We start from the raw sequence: 20,396 nt of genomic DNA, 5'->3' as shown, positions 1-20,396 counted from the left end.
CAACCCTCGGATGCATTCCATCCGGTCCTGGGGACTTGTCCACAATCAGTCCCTCCAGTCTGTCGAGCACCGCCTCTCTAGTAACAATAATGTCATTGAGACCCTCCAGTCCTACCACCTTTCCATCTCTAACACCCGGCAAATTATTCACGTCCTCCTCCGTGAAGACCGAAACAAAAAAGTTATTCAAGACCTCAGCCATTTCCCCATCCCCTACCACTAAGTCCCCCTGCTCATCCTCTAAGGGACCAACGTTCACCCTAGCCAGCCTCTTCCTTTTTATATACTTATAAAAACTCTTGCTATCCTTTTTTATATTAAGCGCTAGCCCAGCTTCATAGTTTCTCCTCCCCTTCTTTATCAATTTCTTTGAAGACAAGTCCGGTTTGATGGGAGCTGCATTATTCTGGCAAGTCTTTGCATTGCTGAGATTAGGGACGGATTTATGCATTCGCTGCTGGAATGAGCCTGAGAAGATGTGAATCCAGGTTTCAGCAAATAAAATTTTTCAGAGCTTAGAGGCTACGTACTGCCCTGACTAGAATTCCTTCAGGACGTTACAGGTGGAATCACCTGTTGTGTACAGTAACTCCTGATAATGTTTACTCAGGGTTTCATAATACGTCTAAGATAAAGCGGCTGATTTTGCACTGTGTTTGTTTCTGAGTGATAGTTACAAAACAGGGTTTGTCATTTGCCTCGCTCCTGACAGATACAGACACATTCATTAAATATTGGCAGGAAAAATCAACATCTGCTCCTTATAGAACCTTTATAAGTTTAAGTATGAAAGAGAAAGGAAAATAAGGTAATGCTGATAGGGTCAGATGAAGGAGACTGGAATAAACACCAGCAGAAAGCTTTTGGGCTGAATGGCCTGTTTGTGTGTGTAAATTCTCTGTAATTTCACCCTCATCACCTTCAAATAGTTGCCGTAAATCTTTTTGCTAAAACATGATCCAAAATAGGAAAAAGGAGAAACTGAGTAGCAGATGCATAGTCCATACATTCCTACGTCAAGAGACCAGCTTTGAACAGCAGACTTGTCCAAGTAATAAGATTCCGCGACACAGAGACCTGGTTTTGCAAAATTTGGTGCAATTTGCACCTATTTCTAAGTTGAATTTAAGGATTACATTCCGGCCAAACACTCTTCACAAATGTCAAGTGTAGAACTTCTTCAATCAGTACAAAATAATCAGTTACAATTTAAATTTATTAACGCACAAGTTTTTAATCTCAGCAGCATGAATATTGATATCAAAAACTGTTTATTAATTGATTGATTGAAATGTGTTTTCAATGATTCAATGCAACGAGGAGAGAACTGATTTTGGGTTTCTCTTACCTCTACCTGCTCCTCCCCGTCTTCGGAGAATGGAATTAACAGCTGTTTGCACTTTCCAATATCTTTGAATAATCACTCATTTGATGCACTTTCATGAAGCTTTCTGAATAACTTTGGGAACTTTCAATTTTGCACTTTAAGTTGGTACGATTGGAATAGTTTTGAACATGTACATTTCTAAATAAATCACACCACTTGTTTATAAATTGTTATGTTTTATATCAAGTATGTCATGCAAATGTGATGAACAAGAAGGAACTTTAGCTAAACTCCTGAACGTTCTAGAACATAGAACATTACAGCGCAGTACAGGCCCTTTGGCCCTCGATGTTGCGCCGACCAGTGGAACCAATCTAATGACCCTCTAACCTAAACTATTCCCAATATTACCCATATGCCTATCCACTGACCATTTGAATGCCCTTAAAGTTGGCGAGTCCACAACTGCTGCAGGCAGGGCATTCCACGCCCTTACTACCCTCTGAGTAAAGAACCTACCCCTGACATCCGTCCTATAATTACCACCCCTTAGTTTAAAGCTATGTCCCCTCGTGCTAGCCATCACCATCCGAGGAAAAAGGCTCTCACTATCCACCCTATCTAACCCTCTGATCATCTTGTATGCCTCAGTTAGGTCACCTCGTAACCTTCTTCTCTCTAATGAAAATAACCTCAAGTCCCTCAGTCTTTCCTCATAAGACCTTCCCACCATACCAGGCAACATCCTGGTAAACCTCCTCTGTACCCTTTCCAATGCCTCCACATCTTTCTTATAATGCGGCGACCAGAACTGTAAGCAATCCTCCAAGTACGGCCGCACCAGAGTTTTGCACAGTTGCAACATGACCTCAACGGCTCCAAAATTCAATCCCTCTACCAATAAAAGCTAACACACCGTACGCCTTCTTAACAACCTTATCAACCTGGGTGCCAACTTTCAGGGAGTTATGCACATGTACCCCGAGATCTCTCTGCTCGTCAACACTACTAAGAGTCCTTCCATGAGCCCTATATTCTGTACTATATTCTATCAGTTTAACAATTGTAATGAGATTCTTGTATTTTTAAAACAAGTGCCTTAGTTTTCTATTTTATGGAAAGGGGGAGATGAAAGCATGAAGTGGAGTTCATTACACAAAATTCTCCCAGGGCTGTGCTGCAGTAGTCCTGCCCAACCGTGAGGCTACCTCCTATACAGACTCAGTAGTCCTCAGCTTTACTTCCTGATGCATGTTGTTTAGTTTGACAGACTAACCTACAATGTGGGTAAATGTGAAATATTCCATTTTTGCAGGAAAAATCAAAAATAAACTTATTGGGGGCGATTTTCTAGCCACGCTTGCCCCAAGTTCCGAAAATGCCGCCTGAGGCTAGCGGACCCTTGCTTGGCCTATGTCCTGCCTGCTACAATTCCCATGGCAGGCAGGCTGGGAAAATGTCACCCATTATCTCTGTGATTCAGAGGGACCTGGGCGTCCTAGTGCATGAATCACAAAAGGCTGATCTGCAGACACAGCCAGTTATTGGGAAACCTAATATAATATTGTAATTCATTTTCAGGGGAATTAGATATAAAAGTCGGAGGGTCATATCTCAGTTATACAGGATTTTTGTTAGACTTTATCTGGAGTACTATGTGAAGTAATGGTCTCTGTGACAACGCCCAGAACTTAGCATGGGGAATTCCTGATTGACCTCCCAGTGAGACTCACAGAAGACAAGTTCCGTTGGTGATCGGTAATTACCTAAACAGATAGAACTTGCATGCTGAGTGCCTTATAAAGCAGGCCCCTGAGTGGGTCCATTATGATATCGTCCCATTTGGGACCTGTATGTGTTCGTCACTGGCTTGTGGCTTTACTTTCCTTTTACTTTGTGCAATAAAGCATCGTTCCTTTACAGCCGACTCCTGGCAACAAAACAAAAGGAGCGTTTTGATAACCCTGCTGAACGGGCTCTGGTAAGCCTGTAGTGTGAAGATTTAAAATGTCGTTTTTCAGGAAATTGAAGCCATATAACACAAGTGTTGAGGACTAGCCACGATATACTCAGAGAATGAAGTACTTCTTCTGGGTAAACAAATAGAAGGCGATAACCGGCAAAAGGTCACCCCAACAACCGTGTGAGGGTCGGCAACTTTCAGCATGATAAAAAGTCTGACTTATCCAGCAACATCAGATTGATTCCAAGACCTTTGATGAATTAGTGGAAATGGTGGAAAATCATTACGATCCAAAACCGCCCATTATCTTGCAATGGTACAGGTTTGATAGAACTGCTCGATTTGCAGGGGGACAAGTGACAGAATTCCTGACATGAGCAAGAAAACTGGTGGAGCATTGTGAACATGGCCCCAGCATTACATGAAACGCTGAGAGACTGTTTAGTGTGCGGCATAAGCGATCTAGCAACCCAGAGGAGGCTTTTAACAGAGCTAAACCTAGACTTTAACAGAGCTAAACCTAGGCCTAAACAAAGCCAAAGAACTGGCCTTTCCTCACAAAAATGAAGAGAAAGGAGCCCAAGAGCTGCAATGAATCATAAAAAAACCATGTCCTTAGGTTCGGGTGAGCGCTCAACCACAGGCCCAGGTCCCCACTTGGGCTCACTTGGGTGAGGCGAGACAAGCAGACAGAGAAACCAGGAAATCCCAGCACCCAGACAAGAGAGAGTCCCACAGTTTAAAGAGTGGCCAGTACTGTGCATGCAGCCAGGGAGCCCGCTCCAAGCAAGCTTCCAAAACAAGCACAACGTACACGGCCCAGATCGAAGGGTGAAGCCGCCCCAAAACAGAACGCACCAGATAAGGCAGGCTGAAGAGGAGGAATCAGCATTACTAAATTGCACCACCCACACCAAAGGTGACCCCAATACTGGTACAGCTCCAAGTGAATGGACACCCATTCAACATGGAGGTGAACATGGGGGCAGTTGTATCCATTGTAGGGGAGCCAGAATTTAGAAGATTACGATTGGGCATCTCTTCTCTCAAGTTGAGAGACTCTAAGGCAAGATTGACAATTTTTACAGGAGAACTGTTACACATAACCAGTACCACTGTAACCCCAGCCACATATGGGCAATAAACAGTCCAGCTCTCATTGATAGTGGTGCAAGGGCCAAGACCCAGTCTTTTGGATTAGCAGCAAAATTTTCAAGATGGACACTGGTAACTTGTATGAGATAATAGGAAAGTACTCTGAAACTTCCCAGGCAGGCCTTGGAAAGATAAAAAGGGTCAAGGCAAAAATCTATATAGACCTGGATAGCTAACGGAGATTCAGTAAGGCAAAACCAGTTCCATACGCTCTGCGAGTGAAGGTAGAGACCGTGTTGAAATGGTTAGATGAACTAGGCATTATTTGACCCTATGAAATTTTCCGAGTGCACTGGTAATTCTGGTACTGAAGCCAGACAACACAATCCGTCTCTGTGGTAATTATAAAATGACCACGAACAGAACGCCTCATTCAGACAAATAATCAATGCCACGAATAGAAGCTCTATGCAAAGTTGTCCAGAGGTCAGAGCCTCACAAAATTGGATGTGAGTCAAGTGTACCTCCAGTTGGAATTAGAAGTATCGTCAGGACAATATATGATGGTAAACACGCGCAAGAGGTTATACGAATATACTCATCCATTCTTTGGAGCATCATTGGTTTGCACCATTTTCCAAAAAATATGTAAAATTTCTTGCGAGGAACACCCAGAGTGCCAGTTTACCTCGATGATGTTCTCATCACAGGAGCCATTGTGAAGATTTAGAGGAAGTCTTACAATGTTTTTTCAGAAGCTGGGTTCAGGCCAAAAAGAGAAAAAAGCATTTTTCAAGCAACTGAGGGAACATTCCTCAGGCACAGGGTTGACTAAGATGCCCTACACCCAGCCGAGGGAAAAGGTAAGGGCCATAAAAGAGGCCCCAACGCCAAGGAATTAAAATTGTTTCTCGGTCTCGTAAACTATTATGGGGAGTTCGTTCCAAACTTGGCAGCCTTACACACACCCCTACCGATGCTGTTAGAAACAAAACATCAGAAGGGGTCATGGAAAGAGTCCCAGGAGAACGCTTTTGTGAAGGTCAAACCTCAGTTACAGTCAGATACAGTATTGACGGCCGTTGGTTATAACTTGCGACGCCTCACCCTCATGGATGGGTGCCGTACTGCCATACTGATGGAGCACTGGGATGGAGTATCCAATTGCATATCACTCACAGACCTTAGTCAATACGGAAAGAAGGTGCACACGGATCAAAGAGGAGCGTTTGGCAATGGTCTTTGCAGTGAAGAAATTTCATCAACACATTTATGGTCAACATTTTACCATCACAACTGACCTCAAACCTCTGTTTGGGCCTTCTTTCTCAGCACAAAGCAATTCTCCCCATAGTGTCGCTCCAACACAGTAGTTGCTGCTCTGATTAAGTGCATAGGTATACACCTTGGAACGTAGACCAGGGACGTAGATTGTCGACGCAGACTCTTTGAGCCATCTCCCATAGCCCTTACCACTGAAAATGGACAAAGCCGAAATGGCGTTACATTTTATGGATACCTTGCCAATCTCAGCCAGACAAATTAAAACTTGGACTCGGAACGATCCCACAATGGCAAAATTAAGCCACTTTGTATTAAATGGAGGAATGCAAGGATATCTGACATGAGTCTTGAAGCCGTATGTGACAAAGCTCCCACAGTTAAGCATAGAAGATAGCATTATCCTATGGGAAGCCTGGGTAGTTATCCCAACCAAAGACCAATTCACCAAGAATTCCATAGCAGCCAGTCAGGTATCTCAAAAATGAAGATGTTAGCAAGAAGCTATATCTGATGGCCTGGAGTAGATAGGAACACAGAGAAGATGGTAAAACCCTGCAGAATATGGCATGGTAACCAGAGGACCCCGCCAGTAGCTTCCCTGCATCCCTGAGAATGGCCAGGAAGACCATGAGTTTGGGTGCATGCAACTTTCACAGGACCAATCCTGGGCTCAATGTTCCTGATACTAATTGACAACCCATCAAAATGGATTGACGTACACTGAATGGAATCCACACATCATGCAACATACTTTGTAAAAGATTATAAAAGATTTCTTTGAGCGGTTCAGTGTTAGTTCTCCAAGAGAAGATTACCCTCTCCTTCGTAACACATCATGTAACATGATGTCCCCTCGAAAGCTTGTGAGTTTACTATCAAATAAATCGGTTGGACTAAAACCTGGTGTTGTCAGACTTTTTACTGTGTTTACCCCAGTCCAACGCCGGCATACCCACATCATACCAGGAACAAGAACAGGGCCAGTATCTTACACTGGAAAAGTTCGGAACAAGATCCTAAGGAAACATGTTGACCGCCTACACCTTCGGGAGCTGTCGACAGAAGCAACTAACACGGCGAGCGTGACATCTGGAACACCAAGTGTGCTGAGGAACCACAAAGGAACTCAACCAATGAGAGGATCAAAGGCAGCCTGTGAGGACATCAACTCCAAAATGGGAATGAAAGCAACACAATCCCAACCGGAGATCATTGTTGAGAAAGAATCGCCTGCAGTGATACTTCAGCGACCGTCCAGAAAGAAACCCTTGCAGACACAGCATAGCCCTCTTGATCAGATAGAGTATGAGATGGAAAGAAGACCGTGGGCAAAAAAAGATGAAAACAGCCCAGAAATGGTAAGAGTGATTGGGGGGGGTGGGGGGGTGGGGGGTGGAGGTGAGGGTTGGGCCCTCAGATCTGGAGGGAGAGGGGCGTGATAACCCCCAGGACATACACGAGGAATCCCTGATTGACCTCCCAGTGGGGCTCATAGAATTCAGATTTCTGGGGTGATTAGCAATTACCTTACCAAGTGGAACTCGTGTCCTGAGCCCTTTATAAAGCAAGCCCCTGAGTGTGTCCTTTATCGTACCATCCCAGTTGGCACCCGTTCGTGTTCACCACAAGCTTGTGTTTTACTTTATTTTTACTTTGTGCAAGAAAGCGCCATTCCTTTACAGGTGGGATTGTTACAGTTTCCCTATTGAAAGAAGAATGTAGATGTGTCGCAAACAGTTTGAAGAAGGTTTACTAGACTAACACCAGGAGTGGGCGAGTTGTCTTACAAGGAAACGTTGGAAAATCTTGACTCATATCCAGTGGAGTGTAGAAGAATGAGAGATGAATTGATCGAGACATTTAAAATCCTGAGGGGTTTTGACAGGGTGGATGTTGAGAGGATATTCTTCTTGTTGGAGAATCCAGAACCAGGGATGCTGTTTAAAAATAAAGGGGTCACCCATTTGAGACAGAGTTTTTTTTCTCCGAGGATAGTGAGTCTTTGGAATGCTGTTCTTTAAAAGACAGTAGAAGCAGAGAACATGATCTTATGCCCTCGCCCCGCCCCTCAATCAGCATGGAGAGGTGGTACGATTGCGTGTGAAGCCAAAAATCAGAAACATCTCCGTTTTCACACCAGTTCCCATCTTAGGGGGCGGTACAGAGACACAGTGGTTAGCGCTGGGGACCCAGATTCCATTCTCGGCTTGGGTGACTATCTGTATGGAGTTTGCACATTCTACCCATGTCTGTGTGGGTTTCCTCAGGGTGCTCCAGTTTTCACCGAAAGACGCGCTGGTTAGGGTGCATTGGCCGTGCTAAATTCTCTCTCAGTGTTACCCGAACAGGTGCCGGAGTGCGGTGACTAGGGGATTTTCACAGTAACTTCATCGCAGTGTTAATGTAAGCCTTACTTGTGACACTAAATAAATAAACTTTTCCAGTTACCTTTTCCCGGGCGTGAACAGCTTTGCGCCCAAAATGGGTGAGACACGGATTAGCGTGCAATCGAATGGATCTCACTATCGTTAGTGGGTTCGGTGTGTAATCCCCCACCTCCCCCAACACCTCGTCAGTCAGAGATCACACAGTCAGAGATTACAGTCGCTCTGTGTAAGGGAGTTTCAGTTGCTGCGGTGATGAAGGCGAATGAGGAGGTGAGTATGACTGAGCACCAACGCCCATGTGATGCTCTCAGTCTTGGCCATGGAGGTTGGGGATTTGAATGGGTACCGGGGCTACGGGGTGAGGCGGGGGAGCTCTCGCTAGTCTGGTTGTCCCGCAGGTGCGAATTGTGCTGGCTTTGGGGCTAATGTTGCGCGCGTTCCCCATGGCTGCTAGGCAACCCCCAAAAAGGCTTACTTATGAGGACAGCTCCCAGCCCCAACTGATGGCACCATGGTTACCCTGCTGGGCAGGCTCTGTGACCTTCCGTCCCAGGCCCCATTCATATTAACAAGAAGCAGCATGGTCAGCGCTCTTCCAACCAAGGCAGGCGTTAACCCCATTCTTCACACTGCATGGAGTCTGCCGTGCGGCCTTCGATGGAAACCCAGCTTGCGATAGTCACGAGGGTGCCCCTGCCCCATTTGTCTGAGCTGCAAGCCATTCCTGGAAGCCGCTGCGCCAGGTATACAGGTGGGTGCAATCCTGCCCATGATGCTGGTGCCCCCAGTGGGGGGCACCCCCCCCCTCACAAACACCCATATATCCCCCTGTGCCCACCATGGCAATGATGGGGAAGCAGGTGGCAGCCCACTGAGGTGATGCATGGTACCAGGGATGGTGCCGGGGTGCCAGTGTCCAGACCCATGAGGAGGAGGGGGAGAAGGAGGGAGAGGAGGAGGAGGGGAAGAGGAGGGGGAGTCTGGACCCAGTGTCAGTTGCTGTGAGGGAATGAGGGACCTGGGATGGACAATCTTACTCTCTTTCTCTCTCACTATCTTCCTCTCATTCTCTCTCTCTCTCTCCTCTTCACTTCCCTCCCTTACCTCTTAGATAACATGAGTTTCGCCATTCAATCCATTGAGATAGCTGTGACAATTGAGACTGAGGAGGGGGAGGAGGAGGGGAGAGGGACTGAGAGGAGGGGGAGGAAGGGAAGGGGAGAGGGGCGGAGGAGGGGAGAGGGAGCAGGAGGAAGGGAGGAGCAGGGGGATGGGGAGGATGGACCGGAGGGGAAGGAAGGGGAGAAAGGGGATGGGGATGGGGAGGAGGGGGGTGGGGAGGGGAGGGAGGGGGAATAGGGAGGGAGATGGGGGGAAGGGGAGGAGGAGGGGAGAAGGAAGGGGGAGGAGGGGAGAAGGAAGGTGGGGGAGGGGAGGAGGAGTAGGAGGGAAGAGGCAGCGCCCCTTCCCCCCAAAGCAGTTATGACCCCCCCGGCTGCCCTGACAGCCCCCCACCCAAAAGGCCAGCCTCGAGCAAGCCCTCCCCTCCGCCTGTCACTGACCCCCATGAAAGGTGGCAGCGGGATCCCCCACCGTCACCGAGGGTCCCCGATAGGCCCCGACCCTATCAACCCTGTCCCCTCTGGCCCCACCCTTCTGGGACTGCCCAGTGCCCAATGGGCAGTGTCAAGGTGCCCCTTGGGCAGTGCCAGGGGGTCAGGCTGGCACTGCCCAGGGACTGCCCCGCTCTTACTCCCAACTCCTGGGAACCTTAATGGTCTTTGTTCCCTCCAGCAATGTTGACCACCTGGTCCCCAATCGTGGGAAGCTGGCAGGGAGAGGTGGGGGGATGGGGGGGAGACACGAATGGGAGAAAAACTGAAATTTAAACATTTAAATCAGCTCGGCACCGATTTCTAGTGCGAAACTAATGCCTCCAAAAATCTTGGAGCCGGTGACACGAGGAGGCCGTGGTGCCTAATGGGGAGTCCACAGAAGGGTCACCGCTGATGACTCCAGACCCGTGGCGCTGCTAGAGCAATGCAGTGGGCTGGGAGAATCATCCCCCCCCCAATAAGTTTATTTCTAACTTTTCCTGTAAAAATGGACCATTTCACATATGCCCACAGTATAGAGTAGCCTATCAAACTAACATGCATCAGGAAGTAAAGCTGAGGATTACTGAGTCTGTATAGGAGGTAGCCTCACGGTCGGGCAGGACTACTGCAGCACAGCCCTGGAAGAATTTTGTGTAATGAACTCCACTTCATACTTTCATCTCCCCCTTTCCATAAAATAGAAAACTAAGGCACTTGTTTTAAAAATACAAGAATCTCATTACAATTGTCAGGCTGATAGAATTTTGCAGTTCAGGAGTTTAGCGAAAGTTGCTTCTTGTTCATCACATTTGCGTGACATACTTGATTTAAAACATAACAATTCATTAATGAGTAGTGAGATTTATTTAGAAGTGTACATGTTCAAAACTGTACTAACCACACCAACTTAAAGTGCAAAATTGAAAGTTCCCACAGTTATTCAGAAAGCTTCATGAAAGTGCGTCAAATGAGTGATTATTCAAAGATGTTGGAAAGTGCAAACAGCTGTTAATTCCATTCTCCGAAGACGGGGAGGAGCAGGTAGAGGTAAGAGGAACCCAAAATCAATTCTCTCCTCGTTGCATTGAATCATTGAAAACACATTTCAATCAATCAATTAATAAACAGTTTTTGATATCAATATTCATGCGGCTGAGATTAAAAACTTGTGCGTTAATAAATTTAAATTGTAACTGATTATTTTGTACTGATTGAAGAAGTTCTACACTTGACATTTGTGAAGAGTGTTTGGCCGGAATGTAATCCTTAAATTCAACTTAGAAATAGGTGCAAATTGCACCAAATTTTGCAAAACCAGGTCTCTGTGTCGCGGAATCTTATTACTTGGACGAGTCTGCTGTTCAAAGCTGGTCTCTTGACGTAGGAATGTATGGGCTATGCATCTGCTTCTCAGCTAGAACAGTTTCTCCTTTCTCCTATTTTGGATCATGTTTTAGCAAAAAGATTTTCGGCAACTATTTGAAGGTGATGAGGGTGAAATTACGGAGAATTTACACACACAAACAGGCCATTCAGCCCAAAAGCTTTCTGCTGGTGTTTATTCCAGTCTCCTTAATCTGACCCTATCAGCATAACCTTCTTTTACTTTCTCTTTCATACTTAAACTTATAAAGGTTCTATAAGGAGCAGATGTTGATTTTTCCTGCCAATATTTAATGAATGTGTCTGTATCTGTCAGGAGCGAGGCAAATGACAAACCCTGTTTTGTAACTATCACTCAGAAACAAACACAGTGTAAAATCAGCCGCTTTATCTTAGACATATTATGAAACCCTGAGTAAACATTATCAGGAGTTACTGTACACAACAGGTGATTCCACCTGTAACGTCCTGAAGGAATTCTAGTCAGGGCAGTCCGTAGCCTCTAAGCTCTGAAAAATTTTATTTGCTGAAACCTGGATTGACATCTTCTCAGGCTCATTCCAGCAGCGAATGCATAAATCCGTCCCTAATCTCAGCAATGCAAAGACTTGCCAGAATAATGCAGCTCCTATCAAACCAGACTTGTCTTCAATCTACTGGCTAGGGCCTTCGTCACCGGGCCATGTGCTGATCGCTGACTCCCACAGCAATGTTCGCAAAACAATTACATTGGGAATCTCAATCACAGTCAGCCTGACTCTAACTGTGCAGGTAGAGGCAGCACCATCAGTTTCACTCAAATTCCCTGAGCATTTACTAAAGTAGAGAATTAATTTTCTATTCTCGGCCTTTTGGCTAGGATCAAGTATCAGATCAAGCCCAAGGTGGGGTGTAGTGTCTTATCTTGTCCGCTTGGATTTTGTTTCCCTCCCTTGTGGGGATTATGAATTGGGTTTAATTTGAACTGGTTTTTGGAACAAGCAAGGAGGTGGATTAAGTGCTGGTCTGGCCTACTCTGCACATTGTAACTTTTAGAATGAAGTAAAAATATTTTAAAAAGTTGAAGCTTTAAGCTGAAGAAATATCACATTAACCAGCTGTGAGTTCTACAATCCCAGCCTTATTCCCTCACCAAGCATTAAAATGTATATCCATTTAAAGATAGCTTCATTTGCATGAATATAAAATCAGAGCTGTCTACAGGTATAAAAGCACCAAAAGGGTAAGAATTGAGGTGCCCAAGTGGCCCCACATGAGTGTCACACCATTACAGGTCTCCCACTGTTTACAGGAAATTGCCATTCCCTCAACTCGAAAGCTTCATCTTGAGCCTGTGGCCAGTGGCGATGGAACTTGGGCTCCTGTTTGGGATCAGGGTCGTTACTGTCGCTGCTGTTCAGGATTGGGCTCAGGAGCAGCGTTATCATCATCGACCTGTGGATGGGTAAAAAGGTCAAACTGTTAGCTGACACGCCCCTTGTCGGAGTCTCTGCCCTTTGAATGGAATGTCAATCCAAGTCTCCCTCTGCACTTCAGTCTTAACTTAAAAGATCCCGGGGCTTTCAGATAAGTGCATGGATGTGCAAGGAATAGATCTGGACCAAGGGCAGTAGAAGGGATTTGGCATCATGCTCGGCACAACATTGTGGGACAAAAGGCCTGATCCTGTGCTGTACTGTTCTATGTTGTAAAGAAGAGCAGCAAGTTCTCTCCGGATTTGCTGTTCAATATTTATACCTCAACCAGAGATGACCTGGTCATCATTACGCTGGTGTTTGTGAGATCTTGCTGTGCCCAGATTGATGGCCACATTTCCGACATTACAACAATGACATGTCATCAGCTAGAAACATAACTCTTTTCCAAAGCTGCTGCCAGTTCTGCTAATGGCAGCAAAGCCCTGGGCCTAATTCACTTTGTGTGGCAGTCAGCAGGAATTCTCAGGGCACAGAAACACTGGGCGCAATTGTATCACATTCTGACCAAGTTTCAGCTCAGGTGGGAAAGGAGATGTGTAGACCCGCCAGCTCCACTGCCGGCTTTCCCCCATCATATTTTCTGACACTCACGTGAAACAAAGTCGCGAAGGTGGGTTCAGAGCGGGGTTGAACGAGCAATCTCGGCCTTTAAGAGATTGCCCGATCTAAATAGACAATAAAAATGAGAAAAAGGATACCCCCTTATGGACACAGAGGTGCCCTGCCCCCCCACCCAGGAAACACTTCCCCTCCCCACAGGCTATAGGCATGGGACTCCTCCCCCACCCTCACCCCCACCTCCCCACCCCCTCCACGCCCTCGCACCCCCCCCCCCCCCACACTGCCACCTCCTGCCATATTCCCTCCTTTCTGACTGTGTCCCCCTGCATTGCCCCCTGGCATTGACTGGGCACTAACCCTTAGCCAGGTCCTAATTGGTTCAGGTCTTTTGTAAACTCTGCTGACTGAGGCATAAATTCCCAACATGGGAGGGGGGATAAGAGGGTGAGGAAGCCCTCTAATATATGTAAGTGTGTTGTAATAGGGATCCTGACATTTCAATGAACCGCATTGCATCATTTGTAGGGAGGGGAGAAATCCCCTGATGTGAAAGGCGCTGTGGGATTCCGCCTCGATTATCTGTCGCCGCTGGTTTTCCCACCCACCGTAACCAGGGGCCGCAAATCCCCCCCACCCCTCAAAAGACTTTTTTATTCATTTGTGAGACACGGGTGTCACTGGCTGGGCCAGCATTTATTGCCCATCCCTAGTTGCCCGAGGGCAGTTTGAGAGTCAACCACATCGCTGTGACTCTGGAGTCACATGTAGGCCAGACCAGGTAAGGACGGCAGATTTCCTTCCCTAATGCACATTAGTGAACCAGATGGATTTTTCCGACAATCGGTTCATCAGTAGATTCCTAATTCCAGATACTTTCTTTATTGAATCCAAGTTCTACCATCTGCCATGGCAGGATTCAAACCCCCGTCCTCAGAACTTTAGCTGAGTTTCCGGATTAATAGTCTAGCGATAATACCACTGGGCCATTGCCTCTCCTGCCAAATACTCTGTTCCCACACACTTCAAAAATTCTCCAAGAGAAGCAGCCAATTTTCCTTGAATTAATAATGGATGAATTGAATAATTCAGTGACAGTTGATTACAGAGAATGTATAACAAAGGTGTATTGTGCATCCCAGTTCCCACCCCATCAACCCCACACCCCAAGCCTTTCTCCCATTGACAACTATGGCTTCAGCTGTCTAATTCCTGTGATTTAGGTCCCCTGTCTAAGCCCAGCTGCCCCACCACCGCCCACTGCTTCAGATAACACGGGTTCCTGGTCATCCATCATAACAAAAAAATGTCTTTTTGACTTGGTGTCTATATTTAAGAACAAAGAACAAAGAACAACACAGCACAGGAAACAGGCCCTTTGGCCCAACGAGCCCGCGCTGCCATTTTAACATTGTGAATGCCCTCTTCTACCTATGACATTTGTCTACGCCTATTGGACTCCACAATAAAGGAACCATAACCAGATTGAGGGGAGACTAATTTAGGGGCAATTTGTTAACACCAATCAGCCTAAGAGCACGTTTTTGGGGTGTGGGAGGAAACCGGAGCACCCGGAGAAAACCCACGCAAGCACGGGGAGAATGTGCAAACTCCCACAGACACCGACCCAAATCCATGTATCTGCACAGCAAACAGTGATAGTCACTGAGCTGTTGTGTTGCCCGTCAGATGGTCCAGTTTAAGCGTACACTAGTGACGTGAAGCACTGGGCAACTCTTGAAGCAACATCCAAGAGCAGCCCTCGCACGACCCACCGCGTGTATGCTCCTTGTTGGACAACAAGGCGGACCGAATCACCTATGGATTAAAAGAAAAGACATCAATCAACATGCACAACTTATACAGACATTCACGGAATCCCCAGGAGCTCAGAAGTAAGACCAGTGAGCCATAAAATATGTTGGAAGGTCCATAGGAATCAATTCATTCCCAGGAACGTCCCAAGGCTCTTGATGCTTATTTAGAACAGTCTCCTGTATCCCTCCATCTCTAGTCTGCTCATGTGCGGATAAATTTATCTGTGTACATTCATTGTAAAGCACTTTGGAATATTTATCAATGTTAAAGCTGCTGGATAAGTCTGAACTGTTACTTTTGAGTGAACTTCTTTTATGAGCAGAACTTTTCTTGACGTAATTTAATGTTGCCTGACGCATTGTATTATCAGCGTCAAACACCTGAGCCAGAATTGCCCCGCTGTTCACGTCAGTGGGATTCTCTGCTTGTGCCGACAGCTCACCACCTCCCGCCTGTGGGTTTCCCTGCCGTGTGGAATGCCTTCAATGGGAAATCCCATTGACAGCAGCTGACCAGAGAATCCCGTCACCGGTGAACAGTCCACCCGCTGCGGCTGGGAGGCTGGAGAATACCGGGAATGAGACTGGAACCCATGTCCCTCTGACTCACAGCTGATCGATAGCAGAAGTGTTGCACTGTAGTGAGCAAAAAGTGGACAAATCCATTACAGGCCAACCTCTTGTAACTACTCCAGTGAAAGTCAATAGTTGTAGGCACAGGCCTATAACACAAACCTGCACAGAACTCAACATTGCGCTGTGATCTCCAACCCCTTACCCTGAGTGCAATGAGATTCCTGTCGCTGCACCATCTTTCAAAGAGCTCCTTGGCTGCTTCCACACTTCTCCTATCGATCTTCTTACAGTACACTTGGATCAGCTGCTCTTTAAACCTCTCTGGCAGCAACTGAGGCACCTGGGTGCATGAGAAAGAAAGTTGACATTCACGTACATTAACAAACTGATAGGGGTGAACGTTCTGGTAGAATGGAGCGAACTTCAGCACCACAGTGAGTTAACTTTCTGATTTGCGGAGCTACCAAACACCTCATAAGACAGATGATGCTGATGAGCAAATCAAGGACAGGGACATTGTGAAAATGGTCGATCCCCAGCAGCACTGGGAATCAGCTACACCCCCGTCCCTTAAACTATCGAAAGTTTTTAATGCTGTTTTAGAAGGAGGCTTTGTTGCTTTAGATGTTGAATTTACCTGAGCTTTTGGGATTTTAACTGCCTGGTTTTGGTTGTCCTTGCGATAGAACCAAGCCTTGTCAATGGGATTTTCCTCCTTCATTCCATAGTCCAAATGAACAACCTAAGTAAGCAAATCCAGATGTTGAAATATTGCAAATGTTTCAATCCAAAACACTACCAATGTCACTGCTTCATGAGCAGATGGCTCACATTTCTGAAGTGGGCCTTGAACCTAGAACCTTTAGACACTTAGGCAAGAGTGTCTTCCATTGACCCATAACTAAGGCCATTAGACTAGACCATTGAATACCAGTCCTGTACAACTAAAGTAACTTAAAAACATTTAGTGAACCCTAAAAGGTGGTGTTGTCATAAAGATTGGTGGTGCTTAAGAATACTCTGCTTTCAATTTATCGGTGTGTTTATTGGGACAGAGAGTCCAGGCAGAAAGGGTGTTCATGTGAGCTGGCCCTGCCTCAGTTTGGCTGCAGCAGAAGGCCAAGGAACACTTTGATAGTTCCATCTGATTAGGGCTCAGAGGAACTGAAAAGACAGAGTAGATGGCTCCATGATGCTGAGAGGGTTAGGGGTTAGAGAAAGGGCTGGGTGCCACTGACGGATTGGTGAAGTTGAAGTGATTGAAGCTTGGCGAAATCTAGGGATATTGCCAGCTCAGATGTTAGGAGAACACAGTTTCAGGAGAAGAAAATTAACCATTGAGAGATGAGAAGTTAGTGAGGCAATCTGAGTCAGAGTGGTTTTCGAGGGAATTCAGAGCGCAGACCTTTGAAAGTGAACAGTTGAAAATCCCTCATGAGGGAGGCAGTGCTGAGATTTTGTGACTAACAGTGGTCATTGACGTCAAGATAGGCTGCTGAGAAATCCATGGTATCTGTCTTGGTCACATTTACCAGTCAATGTGCAGTGTGGTCTTTTACCAATATTTTCCTGCTAATTCATATTTACTTCCTTTCTGATGTCAGAGAGTAAAATAGGCAATGCAAATTGTTTTACTTTTCTGACTTTCTAAAGTGAGTCATGTTAAATGGTTGTTTTTTGGACTGGAGATGGTAGACAATGGTTTCCCCCAAGAGTTGGTGTAAGAACCACTCTCATAGATTGATATATATATATCTGACTTGAAGATGGAATACAGAGCAAAATTCCAGAATTTGCCAATTATACTAAATTGTATAGCCAACATTGAGGATAACACCAGCTAACTGCAACAGGACAAAGATAGATTAGTAGATAGGCAGACAAGCAGCAGATGGAATTTAAGAACATAAGAACATAAGAAATAGGAGCAGGAGTAGGCCATCTAGCCCTTCGAGCCTGCCCCGCCATTCAATAAGATCATGGCTGATCTGTCGTGGCTCAGTTCCACTTTCCCGCCCTCTCCCCATAACCCTTAATCCCCTCTCTTATCAAGAACCCATCAACCCGCTTCTTAAAAATATTTAGTGAGGCAGCCTCCACCACTTCAACGGGCAGAGAATTCCAGAGATTCACCACCGTTTGAGTGAAGAAGTTCCTCCTCAACTCCGTTCTAAACCGCCTCCCCTTTATCTTGAGTCTGTGCCCCCTAGTCCTACTGTCTTTTTTGAGCGGGAAGAGTCTCTCCACCTCTATCCTATCCATCCCATTCATCATCTTATACGTCTCAATGAGATCTCCCCTCATTCTTCTAAACTCTAACGAGTACAAGCCTAGTTTATTCAGCCTCTCCTCATAGCTCAATCCCCTCAACTCCGGTATCAGCCTAGTAAACCTCCTCTGCACTCCCTCCAGGGCCAAAATATCCTTGCGCAGGTGCGGCACCCAAAACTGCACACAGTACTCCAGCTGCGGCCTCACCAATGCCCTATACAGCCGCAGCAAGACCTCCCTACTTTTATATTCAATCCCCTTCGCTATGAAGGCCAGCATCCCATTCGCCTTCCTGACCACCTGCTGCACCTGCAAGCTGGGTTTTTGCGACTCATGCACAAGGACCCCGAGGTCCCTCTGCACCGTTGCCTGCTGCAGTTTTTCGCCTCGTAAGTAATAGTCCTTCCTACCATAGGTGTGGACCACCTCACACTTGCCAACATTAAATTCCATTTGCCATTTCCTGGCCCATTCGCCCAGCCTATCTAGATCCTTCTGCAGACTCTCCACACCCTCCGCACAATTTGCCGTTCCCCCAATCTTGGTGTCATCAGCAAATTTCGACACCCTGCACTCGGTTCCCTCCTCCAGGTCATCTATATAAATGGTAAATAGCTGAGGCCCCAGCACCGACCCCTGGGGCACTCCACTAGTCACCAACCGCCAATCCGAATAGCACCCGTTGACCCCCACTCTCTGCCTCCTATTTGACAACCAATCCTCTATCCACGCTAACACCCTACCCCCAACTCCATGTCCCCTGACCTTCTGCAATAACCTCTTGTGAGGAGTGAAGTGATGGAAGGGAGAAGCAATATAGGAAGGGAATTCTCTGGCCTACCCACAGCGTGTCTCTCATGGTGGGAGGTGGCTACCATTGGCCAGCGATGGGGTCTTCTGGTTCTGTCACTTTGATTCTACCCCATTACCATTGGGAAACTTGCAATAAAGCGTGCCTTCAGTGGAACCAAAAGATCCTGCCGGCATTGTTTGTTTGCTGGAGCAGACGAGTGAAGGAGCAGAGAGAAAGCTAAGAATTTACCTGTCAAAAACCTGTTTAAAATAAGTTTAAAGCACTTTGTTCTTTGTAGAACTGTTTAAAGCATTTATTTTATTGTATTTACTGCTTTAAGAATTCTGAGGGAGTTGTGGACTAGCCTGCTTTAATTTAGTTAATTATCAGGGCCACACGGTGAAGCCTTTCATTGTTTGCTGGAGCAGACGAGTGAAGGAGCAGAGAGAAAGCTAAGAATTTACCTGTTAAAAACCTGTTTAAAATAAGTTTAAAGCACTTTGTTCTTTGTAGCCTGCTTTAAATCAGCGCCAGGTTTAAAAGGAGGCCTGGTGTAGACAGCGGGCAGCGTCTGAGCGGGCAGCGGAGTGAGTGGGAAGCAGAGTGAGTTAATAGGGCTTAATATCAAAAAGGGCTGGAGGGAAAAAAGGCCAGGTGAGTTTCTTTGAAAAAACAAGGGAAAAAAAATTTTTTTTCTCAAACCTACTACTGTGAATAATGGAGGGGCATGTGATGTGTGGTTTCTGTATGATGTGGGAACTGGTGGACCCCAGGGTCCTCCCCAGTGACCATGTCTGTAGTAAGTGCAGGTTGCTGGAGGAGCTCCAGCTCAGGGTAAATGAGCTGGCCTCTGAGCTACAGACACTGAGGCTCATCAGGGGGAGAGAGGGTGCCATTGTCAATGGGGTGCAAGTGACATCCAACCCCCTTAGACTGGCTAACTCTAAGGGTCAGGGACAAGAGGGGGCTGCTGGGAAGAGGAAGGGGGGTGAGGAGCGGAGGCCTCAGCCTCTTAATCTGCATAACAGGTTTGAGGTTCTTGCTGCCAGTCTGGAAGAGGACGAGGCAGGTGAGGTTGGTGAGCAAACTGCACACGGTACAGTGATGCAGCAGGACATAGGCAAAGAGAAGGGGAAAAGGAACGCAGTAGTAATTGGGGACAGTGGGGTGAAGGGTATTGACACTGTCCTTTGTCACAATGACAAAGTGCACAGAAGGGTGTGTTGTCTGCCTGGTGCTCGGGTCCGGGATGTCGCAGCTGGGCTGCAGAGGAACCTGGAGTGGGAGGGTGAGAATCCGGTCGTTGTGGTACATGTGGGTGCCAATGACGTAGGCAAAGTGCGGACTGAGGATCTGGTGAGGGAGTATGAGAAGCTGGGAATGGAATTAAAAAGTAGAACCTACAAGGTGGTCATCTCTGGGCTACTGCCTGAACCGTGTGCAGACGGGCGTAGGGTTGACAGGATTAAGGAAATGAATGGGTGGCTCAGAGATTGGTGTGGGAGGAATGGGTTTGAATTTATGGGGCATTGGCACCAGTATTGGGGTAGGTGGGACCTGTTCGGGTGGGATGGGGTTGGTATGAACCGTGCTGGGACCAGAGTGCTGGCGAATCGAGTAAAGAGGACTGTAGACAGGGCTTTAAACTAATTAGGGGGGGGGAGGGTGCGAGGGTAGGTGACCTTACGAGGTCTAAAGTTAAGGAGAGGGTACAGGTAAGGGAAGAGGCCGAGGATGTCCCAATAATAGAGAGAGTAGGGGGCGTGAGTAGGGTTGGTGGCATTATGGCAAATAGGGTCCAGGTGAAGGCTGGGATGAAAGCACTGTATCTGAATGCACGAAGCATTCGGAATAAAGTGGATGAGC

The 20,396-nt window shown here is 46.6% G+C and overlaps 1 protein-coding gene across 1 annotated transcript in view; it reads right to left on the bottom strand.

The window, feature by feature from the left end:
- Positions 1–12,296: 12,296 nt before the first annotated feature.
- Positions 12,297–20,396, bottom strand: part of LOC145354080 (deoxynucleoside triphosphate triphosphohydrolase SAMHD1-like) — a 41,595-nt gene continuing 33,495 nt past the window's right edge. The window contains exons 13-16 of the mRNA XM_080205213.1: positions 16,104–16,208; positions 15,669–15,806; positions 13,107–13,180; positions 12,297–12,471 (exon numbers count right to left, since the gene is read on the bottom strand). Coding sequence (XP_080061339.1) covers positions 12,297–12,471; positions 13,107–13,180; positions 15,669–15,806; positions 16,104–16,208 — 492 coding nt within the window. The remainder of the gene's footprint in view (positions 12,472–13,106; positions 13,181–15,668; positions 15,807–16,103; positions 16,209–20,396) is intronic.

This window comes from Carcharhinus amblyrhynchos, chromosome 16 (genome assembly GCF_965287045.1).
Source record: "Carcharhinus amblyrhynchos chromosome 16, sCarAmb.v2.hapA, whole genome shotgun sequence".
In the NCBI taxonomy this organism is placed as follows: domain Eukaryota; kingdom Metazoa; phylum Chordata; class Chondrichthyes; order Carcharhiniformes; family Carcharhinidae; genus Carcharhinus; species Carcharhinus amblyrhynchos.
Note: the sequence above shows the minus strand (reverse complement) of the source record. Positions and strands in the feature narration are given on the sequence as shown.